At 33.3% G+C, this 21,012-nt stretch overlaps 1 protein-coding gene across 4 annotated transcripts in view; it reads left to right on the top strand.

The window, feature by feature from the left end:
* Window positions 1–21,012, top strand: part of cv-c (RhoGTPase activating protein) — a 243,896-nt gene that overhangs the window by 84,853 nt on the left and 138,031 nt on the right. For all 4 annotated transcript variants that reach the window (XM_087405032.1, XM_087405031.1, XM_011066803.2 and 1 more), the window contains exons 4-8: window positions 119–293; window positions 1,430–1,669; window positions 1,965–2,204; window positions 2,457–2,650; window positions 8,034–8,079. In XM_087405032.1, coding sequence (XP_087261158.1) covers window positions 119–293; window positions 1,430–1,669; window positions 1,965–2,204; window positions 2,457–2,650; window positions 8,034–8,079 — 895 coding nt within the window. The remainder of the gene's footprint in view (window positions 1–118; window positions 294–1,429; window positions 1,670–1,964; window positions 2,205–2,456; window positions 2,651–8,033; window positions 8,080–21,012) is intronic.

Below are 21,012 nucleotides of genomic sequence, written 5' to 3'. Positions count from 1 at the left end.
GGTGATTTTTAGCTGAGTCATAAATGAACCTATACTGTGGCTATATATATTAGTTTGATACTTATCTAAATTTCTATCAGAGATTAATTTATTTTTTGTTGTTTAATATTTATTTTAGCTGCCTATTTCCCTGCAGTCTTTATTGTCAAGAATACGAAATGGCTCGAGTTCCTGTTGCCCAAATAGTCCGCCGATGGATACTCTCACTTGTTCCGATATGGCAACTCAAACTTCACCGGCGATTTCGAGAAGCTCTAGTTTCACTTGGGTTAGCGATTGCGACTCTCCTCAAGGTAATTTTCATCATCCCACGTTGCTTATATGACTTGCTTAATATATATTCATGAGATTAGTTAACACCCGGAAAGTTTATTTCCGTCTTGGTTCTCCGTAATCCAGTAAATGCCTATTACAAGAATTCGTTTATCGATTATTACGTGTAAATTTCCTGTTGACCTTTTGAGTCAGTTAAAATTACATTTATTTTGAGTAATGTTTCTCTAATAATATTCAAGAATTCTAGCTTTCTCATCGATTTGTAATTTATTTATAAACAGAAAATTTGTGTTTTTAAAGCAGCGAATTTATTGTTAAAGAATTTGTGTCTACAAAGAATACGTAATTAAAGCAGAAAATATTTATTCTAGCCTCACTTACATATTCTTACATCTTCCTATGTCATCAATATGACAGATTTCCTAATTTGAATAATCGTCTACTTTAATGATTATCTCGGAGGAGTTCTCGGGGCAGAGCGACATTTTTTTCTGCCAGAGTTGTTAATTTTATGAAAAAAAAAACGCGTCGAATAAGCCTAATTTCATCAAAATCGATGAGGAAGATAGAATTTTTGAGTATTATCATTTCTTTTTTTAGATAGTATATTGTGATTACTTGCGTTCAACAAAAAAAAAACAGCTTTACAATTATTATCAAATTCTTAAATATGATTGGTCTTATCCTTAGTTCCTCACTGGATTTAAATTAATCATATTCAAGAATTTTATAACAGTTAGAAAGCTGCCTTTTCTGCTGAACGCAGCTGTTTTATACTAATTTGTTTTTTATTTCTCCTGACAAAGAAAACATTTTTGTACGATAGAAAATTAGTAGAAAATTAATTAAAGTTATAATTTATAAATATATTTAAAATAATTTTATTCTTATAAAAGTTTTACAATTTAATTGTCAATGAAATTTTTTAAGAAATATTAATACTTAATATTTATGGATTTAATTATCCCATAAAACAATTATATTGTAATTGTCATGGTTTAATGTGTGTGTGTGTATATATATATATATATATATATATATATATATATATATACATATATATGTATATGTTAATAAATGGTTATAGCTTACTTTATTCATTTTAAATATACAATGTTTAGTTTTTTAAATTATGTATTTTTTTTTATCATAGCCGAGTCCCAATTAGATTCGCAATCATTGCAAGATGAGAGCACCTTAGACCCAGTTTCTCCCCAAGACACTGTAGATGACGACAATAGATCCTCGTCATCGTCCCAGGACCTCTTACACAGCATGGATGAAATTTCTTCCGGAAGTTTATCACCGGATACCATCGACAGAGCATCTCCTCTTGAAAGCGGAATTGGAACAGCGAGTCCACCTAGGAGCACGGACCGTCGATTGATTAAACGTAAGTTAAAATAATTTCATTGCATTTTCATAAATATCTAAATCTGATTATTATCAGCATTAAATTATCACTTTTATTTTCCTTTATTTTCGGAAATAAAATTCATGGGATAATACATTTTTTTTTTATCAATCAAATTATTTGAATTTTATAATCGCACATATCTAAGATGATGGCACATTTTATTTTTAAAAGACTCTTTTATCATATAATAATTTGAAATTACATTGTTAAACTATGAAAACTGATATATATATTTGCTAAAATCTTGATGCATCCATCATTTCTTACGTAGCGTCAACACCGAATAAATGTCATCGTAAAGAGACATGGGAGCGAATTCGACGACGGCCGTCGAAGCTGAACTCACGAAACGATAAAAATTCGCAAGACGTGTGGGTCAAACGCGAGAGCGTGCACACGCAAACGAAACAGATCGACGATCAGTACTCGCAGGACGCGGTGGACAGCAGTAGCGGTCTCGATGACTCGTTGCCGAGGATCAGGACGTCCAGGCCTACGAATTTACCGCTATGTGAGTCATGTCGGCATATCTCCGAGTGTTCCTCCCACACGTAACGTCAAGCTGTCGTTTTTATGTCTTCTTATTAAGAACATGCGGTGCAATAATGCGCATAAGCGTAATAAATACGAATCATTTATTTAGAAAACTTGCTTTATGAGACCAGTTTCAAAGATTTTACTAGTTGGACGATATATTCCGCGATAATTTATTTCTACATGTTATAAATTCTAATCTAGCTGTCCGACTATTCTTCTGCGACAGGCTTGTCCACCACTGCGAGCAGTTCCTTAAGCTCGGGCGAGCTGCTCGAAACGCCGCCTCGAGCGCCGTCCTCTCCGTCCGCGGCAAGTCTTCAACTGAAGCCGGAACCTCTGACTGTAGAAATGGGCGGGAAGAGCAGCAGCGCGCCGTTGTTAGAGAACAATAACGCCAAGAACGCCAACAGGAAAGTGCCGGTGAGCTCCTCTTTGTGTTTAATTTTGAGTAAATAATATGGTAGAAAGTTGGTTGAAATATTACGTGCTTCTTCTAAAGAAGAAAAATCGAAATATGTAATACGTGTAGATATTAAATATTTTTCACATTTATCGGGAAATTCTTGTATCTTATCAATACTTTATCTTATCAAGACTTCATATTTACACGATTTTTTCTCTTTTGGTATACATCTGATAATATCCGATAATTTAAGAAATTTTCTTGAATCAAGAGCATTAATAAGAGAAAAGTTAGTCATAGAAAATTCTATAAAAGTTAGTAAGTTTCATAGATAATTCTAATTATCTGACAGAAGCTAATAAAATTCGGTTTAATAGTGTATAGGTTGGAACAAAAGTCCATAACGCTACGAACTTTAAAATTCAAGTAGGTGTAACATCGTTAAAAATGAATACAATTTAAATTTATAAAAGGATTTTAAAGATTAACATTTCTATACTTTTGAAAGGTCACTATGTCTTTTGAGTTTCTATGAGTGTGGTAATTTTTACATGTTGAGAACTACGAATTGGATAAGATGGACAAATTTCTTCTCTATGCTTAAAAAAACTCACATGCTTAAGAAAAACTTGCGAAAATTTTCGATTTTCTAACGTGGAAGCTTAAGGTTTCCCTTACAAAATCATGTTTTAAAAATGACAAATCTTAAGATTTGTCATTACTAAGTTATCGAGTTGATTAAATAAAAAGAGCGTTGACTTCGATTACTTATAACTCCGTTAAAAATCATCGTACCACAATTTAAAAAATAGATTCTTAAAGGTGAAACATTACTTTATCAACAGATATAATTGTTAAAGTTTTTTTTTTTTAAATATGTAGACATGATACAAATAAAGTATCGTAACGAACTTTTGTTCCAACTCAATATACTCCTATATTATATACTTCCTATTATTATATATACTTATTATTACTTAATAACAAATACGCGTGAACTTACGTAAGCGAACGTCGGTTGACGTCAAATCTCCGGTTTGAATCGCCCTTCATATCGATAGCTAACTCGAGCATGACGCGTGGAGCAAGAGACCGGACGCTTACATCGGGTATCGTCCTAGACGACGACGGCGGGCATTAATCGCGCGGCAGCGAAGCGTGTACAGCGCTATCGGTATCGAGATTACCCGACGCAGTATCACAGATATACGCTCCCTCGTCTTCGCGGTTGCGTTCGACGATCTGCTGTTCACGGATAGTTATTAGTCTCTGCCCACGTGGTTCGCGTACATCGTTCGACACGTTAGCCAGCTTACCGCGTCTCTTGTATTCCTTGCCTGCGGTTCGTGCGGGCCACGATAAGTGTCGGCCATGGTAAGAATGACACTTCGTTGCGGTGACGTCGGCGGCGAGCCTCGGATGGGAGCCTTTCGCTGATGGGAATACTTACCTGTTTCGTGTTAGAAGGGAATTCCATACAAACCAACAAGAATCGCTCTACCGTGGGAACTGCTCGAGTCACTCTGCTGCGGATGCACCTTTAGACGTATGCACCATCGATCTTTCATGATTAATTGCTCTAAGAAATAATTAATCTTCGCGATTTGTATAGATAATTACGATCAAAGGATTATTGACAAGTTCTAATGTGGGAGACCGAAACACGGGTTGCTGGATGATTATGCGAATTGCACGAACATAACGAGGATTACTTGAATATAATAATGTTTTTAATTATTATTTTTAAAGAGTTTAATTTTAATCTAATCTTATGAACTTAATGTTTATCTGATGGATATTTGATATACTTAAATTTTCAGATTAAAAGAAATTATTTGTACATGAATATGTTAGACTGCTACAGCTCGACTATTGATAATTTAATAGCATATCTTTCTTTAATGGAGTCGATCTTTGAAAATTTTAATGCCGAAGCATATATAATACAATATTTAAATAACTTCGAATCTGATATTACAAGATCAGGATTATCAGACCTGGAAAACCGGGAAAACTGGGAAAAATAAGGAAAATTGAAATGGTCATGGAAAATCGGGAAAAATCAGGAGAAAATAAAAGAGATTGGAATTTTGAACTTTGCTCACAATTCTCTTAACTGCTCTTATATTCCAAATAATTTTTATAATTTTTTAAATTATATCTGACATTTATAGTCAAATTATGTTCAAAACTCATGCACTTTAAACAATTTTAAAAAATAATTAAAATTTATATTTTATTCAGTAATTTTATTTGATCGTTCTTTTTCGTCATAACTGCATTCTTTTTTCCAATATTAATTTATTTTTTGTTGACTTGAATTTGCCCTAAAAATTGTATCATGCTACTAAACTTCTTTTGCGTTTTTAATAATATAAACTAGCTTTCTTATGATCCTTGATTCTAAATGTTAAACCTTTTTACATATTTTATTATGTTAAATTTTTACATATATTAGTCACGGAAATTTCTCACTTTTTCTGGAAAACCTGAAAAAATCAAGAAATTTTAAAATTCAATTTCTGTGGTAATCCTGATTAGATAAATCAATTTTTTCAATGACCCCATTTATATTTTATAAGAAGGAATTTTGAATTTAATTTAACGCTTAATTATTTTACTACACCTTTTGTAAAAGTTTTATGAATATTTTACGTCAATGATATTAAGAGAATTAGTTTCAGTGCTGTTTGCCCTGTTAAAAGAGCGCAGCAATTAACTGTTACTTGCAATTAAATTTAAGAGCCATACTAAACGATCGAGTAGCTAAATAGGTCGCATTTATTGTTTTCTCGAACAGTATTCTCCAACATTCTTCTTCAACATCATCTTTATTAATATCATCTTCTTTAGTATCACGTCGCTACGTATACACGAAATATCCCGCAAACGTATAGAGATCGCCGTTCGTTTCGTGCACGAAAATCATGCAAGGTCAGTCTTTGATAGTAAAAGCGAAGCTCCGCATGGATGCACTTGGAGCCTAGGGAGTCGATACTTTATTTACTTTATATATTTTCGATGCACCCAACGACGATGCTTTGATTGCTCAAGTTCCGCTGCATTTTGCATTCCGTGTGCGAGCGCGGTCATAACTTTGACCTTTGACGTACCCGAAAGTGCGCCGCCGCGATGCCCGCGTTTATCTCCGCAGTTTTCGTAGGATGGTGACCGCGTATGCAAATTATCAATGAAGTGTCAGTACACGGGGAGATTCGCGCTCGAGTGAGCATGTTGCCTTGGTAAACACCCATTGCACGAGAACGCGCGCGGAAGTCGCGCGTGAACTTCCAGTACCGGATTGCCTACGTTGAGCGATCAAAGCTAATGGGGCAACCAGCCGTGGTGGCGTATTAATCGGTTGGTATCCTTTGGACCTCGAATATAGCCACACCGTGTGGTCTATCACGTACGCGTGTACGAAGGCCATGATGGAAAACTCGTGGCTTTCGTCAGGTCAGCTGTTTTAAACGCACCGCTCTCTCTCTTTTTGTCTCGGAAGTCGCAAATGACATACCTATTATTCTTTTTCAAATCAATCCATAACGAATTGAATGTCGTGCAAGAAATCTAACGAGTGACACGACGTAGTGAAAATTGTAATTTCGTAAACGAATTAGAAATCTATCTCTGTCAGGAGAATAGCGCTGAATATATGCAACGTACAATATATTTATAGTACGTAATATCTGAAATGCATTTTGATGCTGTGCATTTATTCCTATAGATACAAAAACTGACATCATTATTTTTAATTTAGAAAATTTTAATGTCTACTTTCGTACGAATACTGAACAATAATTTAATTTTTCTTCCGTGAAAGATCTTTGGAAAATAATCGTACTTTTTTTGCGATAGCATATGCAGAAACATTGCAGAATGAAATAGAGATTAAAAATATTTTTGAAATTACCAAGCTGCAGTGATTCAACTGCTTTGTGCGCGTTTTTTTTTTTTGTAAAGTATGCTTCTCGGAATGCAGTGGTTTAAAAAAGATACATTCGTTTGAGAATTCCGGTGAAATTTTTTACAAAAATATTGCATCTTGTTCTGTGTTGTATTATTTTGTCTCGTATTTCGTAGCCGATAGACGAAATAATTCGACAAAGTCGGGATCCCGAGAAGCAATATAACTTTGTGAGAATTTCGTGGCATCCGCTTTGAAGTCCAATAAGTCGTAAAAAGAATAGCTTGCACGTCTATTCAGTTTTGCTTGAAAAATATTTAACGACTGGTCTACGATTGTTAAAGATAGCATTGATAAACGTCTGGAGACAGTCATGATTTTATGATCGCATAACACAGGGCGAGACCCCTTTTTTAAAGTCGACTCATGTTGTGACAGTCTATTTTTTGATTGCGCTTTGTATTATTTCCATTATGAACTATATTATTTTAATGACAGTTTTAATAATTAAGTTTTGAAGAATAATGATAGAATGATTAACATCTTTCAGAAGCATCAATGTCGATAAACCCATAGATCGCAAACTCATCATCAATATTATAATTTCGCACTCAACTATAAATAAATGTAATATAATGATATAAATGTAATATAATGTTGTATATAACAGTTACATTGTTGAGTCGGAAATAGTAATATTGTTTAATGTTACTATTAATTTGTATTCTGCGGGAATTAATGTAATGTAACTCAATTTACTGTTTGACTATTACGTTAATTAGTTTCTTTGATATTTTAATTTTACACTTGGTAATTCTATGTGTTGAGAGAAATGATTAATCTTACGATGCTCTTTTTGAGACGAAAACGTGAAGCATCGCGTGTGTATTCCAAGGTTAATTACTTCTTATTTTTTTCGTAAATATTGGAAGGTCGATATTTATCGATCGATGGCGCATCCACTCAGTAAAGCACGGTGTAGATAAGGTCACGGTTGTTCGTCCATTATTTTCGAGGTCGACCGGCTTAATAACTGCAAGTGGGTCACGATTCAATGTCGCATCGGTTATTAGTTATCTCTTGTTGTTATGGAAATAAGACGAAGTTAGGATCCCATGACAATGAAGGATCTCGTCTTCTGTGTCACCAACTAATATCAAAGTATTAACTCTGCGCAAGATTTGACAAAGTTAAAACGGTTTTTCTTATTATTACAATAAGAATTATATTATGTAATTACGCTAAATTAAACGCTGCAATCTGTGGATTTGTAATTCATTTGAAAACTTGAAATATTTCAAATAAACATACATACTATGTGCGCTTGTTTCACATTGAGGACTAATCTGCTAACTGATCGTTAAGCGGAAGAACTAATTCATTTTAAACGATGTTTTTACCGCAACAATTTGAGATATGCTGTCGCTGCAATGCACCTAATTGCAGTAAGTCGCTGTTTCTTATACTAATGATACATTCTCTGTTGCTTTCAGAGCTTGCAGCAGCAGCCGCGCTCGCAGTCGGAACGACAACTATCAGGTATGTTTCCCATTAAAAAGAGTAACTATTTTACTTAATCAAACAAGTCAATGAACTTGAAATCATATAAACCGTGTGTTCCTAGTAACAAATATTTCAATTTTAGTGGTCACTCGTTGACATGGGTATATCCAAGATTTTTTTCAGAGGGGAAATTATCAATTCTATTATTATATGTACAGCAATTTTTTGCGTTAATTTTTTGAATTGCTTTTTTATATATTTTAGGACTTAAAATGTCTCCTTCTTATTTTTTATTTTGAATGGAATTAATATTAGGTTTTGTTCAACAATTATAACTTTTAATTATGAAATTCGAAAGGAAGAGATCTAACTTCCCTTCCTGTAAATACTCTCATGCTGATTGGCTTTTCCGGGAAAAACGGTGATTCAATTTCAGACGATATTGACATCTACGAAATCCACGTTTACTCGATTACATGTGCAATTGGTAAAAGGATTGTATGACTCCTCTCTCGCAAAACGAGAGAAGAGTCTTCAATTCGTATAATATAATTTCTCGTATACTGCGATACTGCACAACTAAAATATGAGCTGCAACGTGATGACACTTATGCTTGAGGATTGAATAAAGATAACTGTGCATGAAATGAGAGCAAGTTGATTTTTCAAAATATTAAAAATTGTTTTAGGTTTTGTTTTACAAATACAAATAAGACTTATTTAAAATAGCTGATTGTGAATTCTAAACGGAATTTTTCTAACAAAATTTTCAAGTTAGAAATTAAAGACTTAATTTATTATACGCTTTACTGAATTTATGTATATTAAATTTGTGAAAAACTCTACCGTTTAAAGCGAATGGACGGTTATCCTGACATTGTAGATATTCGGATACCGCACATACATAAATCACACGGGATCGTGGCGGGACTGGCATCTCTCCGGTTTGCGTCTGATTACATTTGAACGGTGGTTGACAGCTCACGACGCCAATCTGCCATTAATTTGCGTTCCTCGCGTGGGATGCAAACGAGCCCGACACGGGTTATAATGAATATTGACATCTTTGATCGCGCGAACGCAACGATCGCGATCGATACCGATCTTCTCGAACAATAGTCGGGCGTCCGATAACGAATTTAATGCGTAATTAATTTCACGGGGGGTGCAACGCGATCGAATGTAATTTGCGGTGGCACGGTGGAAACGGCGGAATTTTCGCCCTCCAATTGCGGTGATACAGTAATGCGGTGTCTGAAGGTTCATTACGATACGTGGTCTCTCCAGTTGTACTTAACGCGTGTAATATCGCGCATACTATTACATAGCTTGCAATTAATTGAAGACACTCGGGGATGTCGTGACCCGACTAATTTTCACGTAATGTTCGAACCATTCCGAGATTTATCTGGTTACGCTATTTGTGGGTGGAAATTATGGATGCTCTGTAGGATTGATACAAACGATACTGCAATTCTTTTAATTGATTTATCTCGTTAAATAAAATATATGTCAGTAATAAAAATTCTTTTTATGATCAGATTTATATTTTAACATATTTATATGATTTTGAATTAAAAATTTTGGTAGATACACAGATCTGAAAATGATTTTGTTGGATTATCAAAGTAATTATGTAGAACACTTAAATAATGGGCTATGCTGCGAAAAGTTTGAATATTCTGGCAACCAACTTGAGTCCTGCATAATTATTTTGATGATTAATAAAATTATTTTCATATTTGTACGAGCTAAATTTTTAAATATTTTACACTGAAAAAAAAATTGAAATATTTACGAGAAAATATTACGGGACATGCGGTATCTCCAATTGGATTTATGTAACTCGACTGTTTTCTTTAAAATTACTTATTACTAATACTTATCATTATAAAAACATTTGATTGGATAGTAATATATACATACTCGTATATTTTGTGAAATATATATAATTAAATGTAAAAAATAAAGTGGATGTATACTTTCCTAGAAATAAAATTGTATTTTATCTTATTTAAATAAGGATTTATTTTAGTAAAGTAAACATAAATCACAAATAAATTTTTAAATATATCTTTTTCTCAGTGTAGCAAAATTGTTCTTTACGTATATTAAATATGCATATACAGAAATTATAACTACAAGATAGGTGAGATATATACACATGTGTTGTAAAAAAAGGGAAGAAGGAAGTTTAATTAACTTCTTCATAGCAATATAAAAATAATGATAGATATCGAGAGATGCACCTTATCTTCTGTCGCGCTCTACATGAAAGTTCCTCGATCGTTTCCTATCTGAAGCGCATGCTGTTGCATTGTGTCGCGGAATCGATCGCGAAAGTTTAATTAATTATCGACGTGAACTAATTGCTTTCTCGCGGCGCGATCTCATGGCGCGATGTGATTATGACTTCCGGTATAGGCACGCCCACAAATAGAATGCATCTCTGGATGCGCCGGCGATGCACTTTCCTTCTTGCTCGCGGCGATCTAATCGGCAACGTGCTAATCGAATAAATCTTACGATAGAAATATACTAGATGAAAAGAAGCGACTTCGTGATGGTTCGCTACGGAGTGGAAAATCAGTAATACCTCTGCCGCCTTGAACTAGAAAATTACTTGTATGGCGTCGTAAAGGGAATCTATTTATTATCTGATTTAAAAATAAAACTTCACATCATATTTTCCCCGACGGTCACTGAGGAGCTATCGATTTTTCTTAATCAGGTACTTATACATACAATAATTCGGAATTTTATTATAAAACCGTCAAAGGTCAAGCGCGTGCGCGCGCGTGTGCATCAAGATTTTTCTAATTTATTTTTTTTATGTTTATAAACGAATAAACGAATGAAGACCGGTAATATTGTTTATATGAATATATTAGGGCTTTTCTATTCTTAATCAATTTTTCAATCATGAGACTTTGAAATTTTGTAATAGCTTCTTCTTTCAATCTTTAGCTTTTAATGTAGATTTTTCGCGCTCTATTATTTTAATATTGCCATAATTTAAAACGAGAATAATTTATTCGCGTCAAGGAATGATATTCTTAAGGAATTCCGACGGCTGCGCTGTGCTAAAATTAATCATTCAGGAACTACTCTCGCACGAATGCATTAGTGCCACGCGGATTTGGCGATGGAAATGTAAAAATAAATAGAACAATTCTACGAGCAGATGACGATGAAAAGAGATACGTTTATTGCTTTTCTATCGACGATTCGAATTAATATCCGCTTGCGCGTGTTTGCGCTTACATTCTCGCTATTTTTTCACAAGGCGGTGTGTTGAACAAACTGGAAAGAACCGTACTTAGTTTACACGACAGAAAGTGATTGGCACAAAATAATTAGAAGCAATAAATTATTTCTTCTTCTTCATCTTGTTAGAAATTTATAGCCGATGACACCACGACGATTCATGATTGGGGTTAACGATCGAATTTCCCGTTAATGCAAAAATCCTGTTTCGCACATTTAGATAGAGAAATTACATTTCCTGATATTTCCATAAAATACTTATATTTTTTCATATTTTATAAATCTAGTTACATGAAAAGGAATTTTATAATATGAGAAAATTAAATCTATAATTTTAAATATTACATATATATATACACAATTATACATTGCTGTTTGCAGGAATTTAATAATATTGAAATGACGTTGATGAATGTTTAAATATGTTTAACAAATTTGTGAAATTGTGATACTTTTCTCACATTTAAGGCATTTTTACAATTCCATATTTAGTTATACTCGAAATCACTATTAAAAATCTACTTTTATGTCAAAAATCTAATTTTATGTCATAATTTTATCCATTGTTTAATATAAAATAACGATATATTGAGCAATGACAATTAAATTAAATTAAAATTGACACTATAAATTTAACAATCATCAATATATTAGGTATATACATCATACCATCAATTATAGTTTTCGAAGAAAAACCGTTTTTTTTTATTTTTCCATTGATTTTCTCTGTTCCTTTCCCAAGAATAGAAAAATTCATTGGAAAAATTTATATGTGTCCGTAAAATCTGCCATATTTGCTTCTTTTTGAAAAGAAAATAATTTTAATTTTTTTCTGCAACTTGAAAAAAAAACTACTTTTTTGAAACTATACTATCAATATATTAGATATGTACAGATATTTAAAAAATTTTTTTACTTACATATAATATAAGTACCTTCCTTTTATTTTTTCAACTAAATTATTTAATTGATGACAAAAATGCGTTTGGCAATTTCACTCGATTTAATGAAATACCTTTTATTAAAAATAGCTTTCATCAAATAGATGCACAAAAGGACCATTACATTAAAATTGTTTTAAAAACGATGAAATCAGTATTTGTACATATTATGAGATACAATACTCTCGCCAAGAATACTCGATTCACTTTTTGCTTTTTAGTAGCGGTTTTTCCTTGCTGGAACTCATACCGAATATAAAATGTAACGTCGAATATAAAAGCTATCGTCGCTCATTTGTGTTATCTTGTAAGATTATGTGCATTATTAAATTATATTGTAAAATATGGTGTTTCAGATAATTCGATATTAATCTTACAAATATATAAAAAGGCAATAAATTATTTAAATTTAAAATAATTGATACTAAAACGTTGAGGAAAAAGTTTAAAACTTCTGCATACACTTCTATTATCATGAGTTTTAAAACGGCAGGGTTTTAAAGCATTAATTAATATCTACTGGATTTTATTCTAATTTTATCATAATAGCCTTTGGTTTGCTTTACATTGTCTATAGAAAGTTACTAGCGCGATACGTGATACGTGAATAGGTAGAATGGAAACAAATGACAGTTCGAAAAGCTCATTACAACAATGTCAGATTAATCCTTGCCAAGCAAACTGGAGCAGCATCCTACAACCTTCGAATGCCATCAAGAATGAATCAATATTCGAAATGTTACAAAAAAAAACTTCTTGTCGACACAAAAATATGATTTAACGAAATTTTCTTGATATCGCAAACTGTTATATAGCTTTCCGAACATTTCTTCTTTTTTTTTTATAAATAATATATAAATAAACTTTATATACATTCCCGTACTTGATACACAGAACTATACCTGCGGAGTGAATTGCGGGAAAATAAATATTGGTTACGTGCGGTAGCCCGATATATTGCGGATCTCCAAGCGGATCTTCTCTCAATAATCTGAATTCAGCTGAAGTGCACCGAGAGCACACGTAATTTTCGACAATTGATCCTGCGGTTTGTGGATTAATCAGATTGACTGTTCGTCGACGGTAGAGGCATTACGCGCAAATCACATTGTAACGCAGGTGATTCGATCTGATCGCGGAGAAAAGCGCGGAAAAGAGCAGGTCGTGCGGGACGCTTGCGCCGCGGCGCCGCCGCCGCCGTCGTCGTCGTCACCGGTGGCTTTCGTTCCGTTCCCTGGTGGAAGTCATCGCCAGTCGTCGCTATCACGGGCACCGCGACGTTGGGTCGCACTTTACGAGGCGGCCTTCCACGCGACTCGCGCGCGCATCTCTCGCGCTGTCACACGACTCATTTCGAGCCATGTCATTGCGCATACGCTTCATTAATTGACCATCGAAGTCCGAGAAACTTAGGAATAATTCCGTGTGGCCGATCGCGTCTCTAGGATCCTTTTGAATAATCTGAGCGATTATAGGAGAATTTTGAGGGTTATTCGGCTTATCGGAACATGCAGCAGGACTAAGCCAATCGTTGATTAATTTTATTTATTGAAATGTATGTACGTTCTCTTTTTTATGAATTTCTTGAAGATTTTATATTATAAAAGATGATGAAGTGTGTGAAAAATAATTACACGCGAAGTGTTAGATCGTATTATCTCGCTAATATTATCTCGTGAGATGACAATCTTTAATTTCTTCATACATCATTATCAGAAATCTTTAGGCTCTTAATATAGATTCCATCTATTCAACAAAAGAAAAAAGTGAGAGAAGGATTAGGAGAACAGAACGATATTTTGCAGCAGTTGCTGTTTCTTGGAAAAGTGTTTTATAATTTTCGGACACCGGCCCGTCAAACTCGCACGCACGCGCGCTTTCGTGCGGCATTTGGTATCCGTCATCCATCAGCTCGTTGACGTAACACATTAGTAACCCACAGAGATGTTTAAAAACATTTACAATTGTCAGCGTCCAAGTTTTCTTTGTCTTTAATCAGTGGCATAATATTTTTGTAACAACAAAATAATAGTTTTTATAATGGTTCTATTTTACATATTAGATATGATTATAGTTAATATGATTATGGCTTTTATTTGTCAAAGATAAATTTAATTATTGAATCATTTTTTAAAAGTAGAACTTTAAGTCAAAAGAATTAAGGAAACATGAGGAAATTCTGATGAATTATTGAAATTTTATTTTTCAAATCAATATAATTTAATTATTATTTTTTCAAATAATAATTAAAAGTAATAAATCGATATTTTTGACAAAGCAAATATAATTACAAAAAATTAAAATAAATTTTTATTGGAAAACTTTTATTTGGATAAACTTTTAAAATGGAGAATATAATTTCATTACATTTAATTAATAATGATGAATAAACTTTTATTGAAATATAATTAAAAAATCAATTCCTATTGAAATAAATCTCTAGGAAATAAATAATAAAATTTTTATTAAATTTATTTTGTTTGTGTTTGTGTTTTAAATGTACTTTATTTTATAAAGGAACATTATATGATTTTGCGCTTTTAAATTCCAGATTGAAAAAAATACGAAAAAAAATAAATAAAAAATTTTCTTTAAAATTGAAGAATTTGATAAGACACAGATCGATAAGCTTGCAATCGAATCATCTGTTACTGTCAAATATTTAATCGATAACTGTTGAGAACAGCCAGAAAGCTTTCTTCTAATATTCCGGCTGCGCGATCAATTTTCTGTATCGTCTACATTCCTGTCAAGACTTACACATCTGGTAGCACTTCTGCGCCGTTTAATTACAGAAACGTGAGATTCGGTGTAGCAGGTCTCCCTCGGGTTTCATTGAACGCTCTGAAAAGTAAGTTGGCTCACGAGACAGTACATAGCCGTCGTAAATTTATGTGTTCATACTATTTTCACCCGATGAAAGTTTCCGGCGCTAAAAATATATGAAGCCCGCGGCGGTCCTCACCGTGAAATGTCTATCGAAGCGTGACAGCAATATTATTGACAAGCGGAATCCGCGAAATTCACTGCTGTCGTTGCTCGTATAACGGTCACGCTCCATTTGCGCGCATTCGCCATTTTGTCGCAATTATTCGCGGCAACAACCACCGTCGCTTTCCGTCACGCGTTTCAATAAAATTTTCACAATTTTGCGAAACGAGACATGATTGCAATAAGGCGACGAGAATGCAATCAGCTATATCATTTTTCATTTAAATGTATTTTAACGCGTAATAAATTTTCTGAGAGATTAAATATCTGCACAGATGGAAGATGATGCGTTAGATGATGCGGCAAAAGAGGATAAAGAAGTTTTACGTTAATCGAGATTTAAACGTAGAGCATTAATTTTTTTTTTATCTTTTGTCGTGTCATCAATTATAATCTCTTCTATCTGCATAGATATTTAAGCCCTCGCAAAAAATTTACTTTCCCTTTATGTAACTCGCGTTAGTCGTGTATAAATTGCCCGATCTATCGATTTTATTATTGGCCGCGCCATAAAAGGGTCGATAAATGCACATTAATAATGACTATAATGTCTGTCTTGATTAGTCATTAGATGGCACCTGTCTAAGTCACTTTCATCGCTTTAACATGGCAAATAAACATAAATGTCCCATGCGTAAAAGCTTTCGATCAATTTTATCTCATTGATCTCTGGTAGATTGAAGTTATTCAAAACGACAGGCCATTTCAAGTTAGTCAATGGTTAAATGATGTTTCGTAACAATACCGAATTAAGATCGATGCCTGATCGTACAAGGAGATAGCTTCCTTATTGTTCGCCCGCAAAGTATTTAATCTTGCCATTAAGCGAGCCTGGTCCGCTCAAACAACGACTGGAGAAAGGCATCGGTTTTCCTACCATGTCGTTGGCCATTGTTGACCCTCGTTGACAAACCGTCGAGAGAAAAGACTTCAGCTTATCTAATAGCAGTTTATTTAGCGATCGACGGGATAAATGACTTGACGCGTGCAAATTTTACAGCGATCACGATCGCAGGTTAGTTGACAACTAGCCGGAACAGCTAAACTCATACGAGCGCGAAATATCCTGCTATAATTTTTTATTTAGATCTGATGTCGCTAATTATAGACTTTAGCATCGCTTGGTAAACGACTGATTTTAAGAAAACTGCGGTTATACTTTATGCATTATCCACTTTTTATAAAATCTTTTCGAAATCTCGAAGTAAAGAATATTTAGAATTAATTAATTAAATAGTTCTATTATTTAGAATTATTTTAAATAGATATTTATAATTAATTAATAATTAATAATAAAGTAATTTTTTAGAAATAAATTGTGAGTATCGAAGTTTACAAAGAGAGAAAGTTAATTTATTAAATAATAATTTCTGTCTCTAAATTGTTGTCTTAAATTTTTTTAAATTCGTAAAATGATACATTGTCTTACATTATAATATGATAATTATGGTATTTTGCTTGGTAGTTTCTTGTGGTTTAATAATCTCAGTTCTTGCAACTCTAGCCAGATAATACCGCGAACCGCGAAAGGTCATGCTACAAGTTTTCCATTTATTTTTAAATATACTCTCGAGATGCTTATAAATTACGGATAAGAATAATAGTATTCCAATAACGCGATAAAGCTATTTGTACAATGCGAAAATTCCAAAACCACTGGACGATATAATGTTTTTTAAAAGTTTATTCTGTGTTTTCTAACTATTTTTATTATCTAGGAAAATTTCTCTTGAGAATCCTACAAAATATAAAATTACCTTTGTTTTCTCCGAATGTGAAATGTAGTACGTTCGATGATTCAGCGACGTAACTGTAAATAATTCGCATAACAACATGTTGACGTAATCATATGATTCAGTAGAAGATATGCGGTGATCTGGAGTGCACCAGATGACGGATAGTTCTCGGATGCGTCCGACGCATCTCACGAAATCCGACGCGGATGAGACCGTCCGACGTGATCGGAAGATGTTCGCGAGGCCGTCGCAACCTGTTACTGTGAGGTGTCGTCACTGTAAAGTGCCACAAATCGCTCGTTAAGCATCATGATTACCGCTTTCCTTCGACAATGTACACACCACCGTGAGGCTTGCGCAATAAATCTCTCCATCGTACGCCTGAGAGGTGCTGAGTAACCTTGAAGAGAGGCGCCTTTGTGCGAGCATATGCTCGCACGCGTAGTTGCATTTTCACCTATTCACGGTTTCGCGGCTTTCTCTGCAACCGGGACCTGTTAACCGTTTCCTTTTTTTTTTTTTTGCAAACGCGGAAGATACTGATGGCCGGTCTTGTAAGCGGGGTGCTGATTAATTTGCGTACGCTACGATGACTTTAGAGAAACATATCGATCGCGTAGTTGTCGCAGGAAAGCAACACGGGAAAGCTCGTTAGCGAAACTTGGAATTTGATTTTACGCGCAGATAACTCGATCTATTTTTCTCTATCTCGTGCAAATGTTTGAAAATGAAAAAAAAATTAAAGGTGCAAACGGAAGATTGCAGCAAAGAATCGAGTGATAAATACATAATTTTAAATAATTGACAGAAGGAAAGGCGATAGATCGCGCGAGTTGGAAATTTGAATCAGGTTTGCATTATAAAGAGAGGCTGGTGAAGTGTGAAGCTTTAGCAGGCACGGATAATATCTTTTGCCGGGGATTAATGGAAAGTTTGGAATTAATGACTTTTAGGTCTTTCAGGAATATTACTAAACAAGGAGGTAAAAGGAAAGTTTGAAAAACTTCTAAATACCCTTGAACAATCTTATCTTGCTTGAAGCTTAAGTTTCACCAGTTTCCATAGATTGCCTCGGTACGTCAAATTAAGATTAAAGATGCACATGTAAAATGTAATGAACATGGCAGTTATCGCGTCAGTTGTCGCATGACGCAGATTTCTCTTTAATTAAAGTCCGAGTGTCCTAATTGTCGCAAAGTTAGAATTTCGAAAATTAAGATTTATGTTGACAATGACGATTACGAAAATTCGGATGGAAATAGCGTTCTTATTTTATGGTAATACATACGTTTCTCCTTAACAAAGACTTGTTGTATCGCTTTCTTAGCTTTTATAATGTACTAAAAATTATCGATCATTAGACGCTTGTGAAAAAGAACCTTTTACTGCACGCGACATAACTTGTTTTTATTCATCGAAATGGCCGATTCTTGTTTGAAGCGAATGTGCTTTCGCGTGTCTCTTAGGATGCCAATACCTCGTTTTAATTATATGTCTATATCGTTTTAATTACATGTCTATATCATCGATAATGATCGCATTGGAAGCAATGCGATCATTATTGTTCAGTAGTCATATTTTTATCGGTACTAAAATTATCAGCAGAAATTATACGTTTTTATATTTATTTGAATCTAGAATTTGATTTGAAGTTTAATAATTACGTTTTCGACGAAGATCCTGAAAAAATCGTCATTTAATTGATCACATGACCAGCTATTCTGTGATTGGCAAGAGTAATTTTTATTCAGGGGCATGTTATTAATTGGGCTTTCTCCTAGGCTCTCTAGTTTGTGATTGATTTTTAGTCATGTTTCCTTTTCTTTTAATTAGGCTTCTAAATAATTTTAAATTTATATTTTCTAACACACACTTTGATTGAACTTTATTACTTTCTAAATCTTTTATCTTTATCACCTTCCTGTATTATATATCAGAATTTTACTCCTACATATTCTGTCGACAAATAAGATAAGATCAATACACGTCGGAAGTTAATGTCTGGCAATACTTGTCCATATTCATCTTCCCTTATCAATTCATGTGTCAAGGAGAAAAAGATATTTTAAGCTTCAACTCTCAATATTCTATCGGATTCTTCAACTGCTTCGTTTGCGAGTCTTTTATAATGAATGTCTGCTACATGTTCTTTTATGACAATTTTGTCATTCGATCTTTTTAACATATAGTACTGTGCGATAAAAAGTATTTGCTCCGTTATCTTTTAATTATGATATAATAAATATTATTGTTAAACAATTTTCATATTTAGTTTTGAATATTAAGGAGTGTTAAACGCAATTATTTAATACGATTAATGGCTATGTGAATTTTTAAAAAATTAATTCAAAATCCTTCAAACTTTTCTCCTACGATCGCTTCTTCAATTTTAAATATAATTTAAAATTTAAATATATTTTAAATATTATTTAGAAAGAAGAAATATCATTCTGAAAACAGAATACGGGATTATTAAAGCAAAATATGACATTTCGGATGAAGAAGTATTTTAATCCATTTTAATTCTTAGTGCCTTGGTATAAAAAGAAGTATTTGTATCGATAATCTTGCAGTTTCGATGCAACGGAGAATATAATATGTTTGAAGTGTGAACATCTTCGTACGAAGCTTCAATGTTCATCAAGAATAGCGTGAAGATTATACTGGTAGAAGAGAATTTAATTAAATGGCAGAGATCAATCGACGGCCGGCAGCTATCGAGCTTAGCTGGTCTCTATCTTTCTCAACAAAATATAGAATCGTCCGCTGGACATGCGATGGAATTTCTTCGAGATCGAGAAATGTACCGGATCATTTAATCGTTCGGTCGACGTAAGTTCTCAGAATCGTTTCGCATTAACCGTACAAACTTTATATCTTTATTTCTCTAAATGAGTGGTTGTCACGAATAAAAGTATTTTTTCGCGGAGAGAACAGGAATATTTCCCAGTATTCTGAATCCCAGAATCTATCTCGTGAAATGGAAATAATATTAAATGGAAAGGTATATCAGAAATATCGATAGCGATTGAAAAGATTTTAAAGTAATGGCTACAATTAAATTGATGATTTAAGTAAAACAAATTTATTCATATTGAAAAATATTTTTTTCTGGCGAGAATCAAAGAAGGATGCTCTCATTAGATTACAAAAGAAAGAATCATAACAAAAAAAGTTTTGTGCTACGAATGCTTGATTAGTTAAATTCACTTATCATCTTGTTAACTTCCGAAAGGGATTCATATCGACGCGATGCGAACGATATGACAAATAGTCGTTTTCCGAACATATGCAGTTGATGGCAACAAGTGGTAAAGTAACTAGATCTCGATTTTTCCTTTTATTGCGTAAAAATATACAGTCTTTCGTTCTAAAGTTTGTGATCTTTGAAAAGATATATTATTTTAAATCAAAGTATCTTAACCTTCAACTATATGTCTCGTTTTAGAGTCTTAATTTACATGTCTGAATCCACGTCTCCCACGACATTTTTTACTCTATAATTATCACAAATCTCAATAGAAAAAAATTTTGTTTTTAATGAAATGTCAGAATGTATAGAATCGAGATATCAAAACAAAAAGGTTGTGATAATAACTGAAAAAGTTATGCCAAAAAATTAAAGAACAATTTGTAAAAAGAATGAAAAGAATCAGTTTTCAAAAAAACAATAATCAGTTTTTTTTTTAAATTATATCTTTATAATAAAAAAAGATATAGATAAAAGTAGTGTTTTGAAAAACGTGAACTTCAAGAAAAAAGAACGTTACATTGATTCATTTCAAAAAGTATAATTATTTGCATAACTGAAGTGCATTTTTATATATTCTCGGAAAAATGATATCGGATATGTTGAGTATTTTCTTTTAAAAAAAAAAATATTTTGTATTAAATATATAATGATTTCGTCATTATTTACTCACGATTTTCTAATTCCGAGAAAATAGAGTGATCATTTCACCAAGACGTTTCAAGCATAAATGCTTTTTTTGAATATATGTTTTAATTAGAAGACAACACATACTTGAATACAA

Source organism: Acromyrmex echinatior, chromosome 4 (genome assembly GCF_024713525.1).
Source record: "Acromyrmex echinatior isolate Ae372 chromosome 4, ASM2471352v2, whole genome shotgun sequence".
NCBI lineage: Eukaryota > Metazoa > Arthropoda > Insecta > Hymenoptera > Formicidae > Acromyrmex > Acromyrmex echinatior.
Note: the sequence above shows the minus strand (reverse complement) of the source record. Positions and strands in the feature narration are given on the sequence as shown.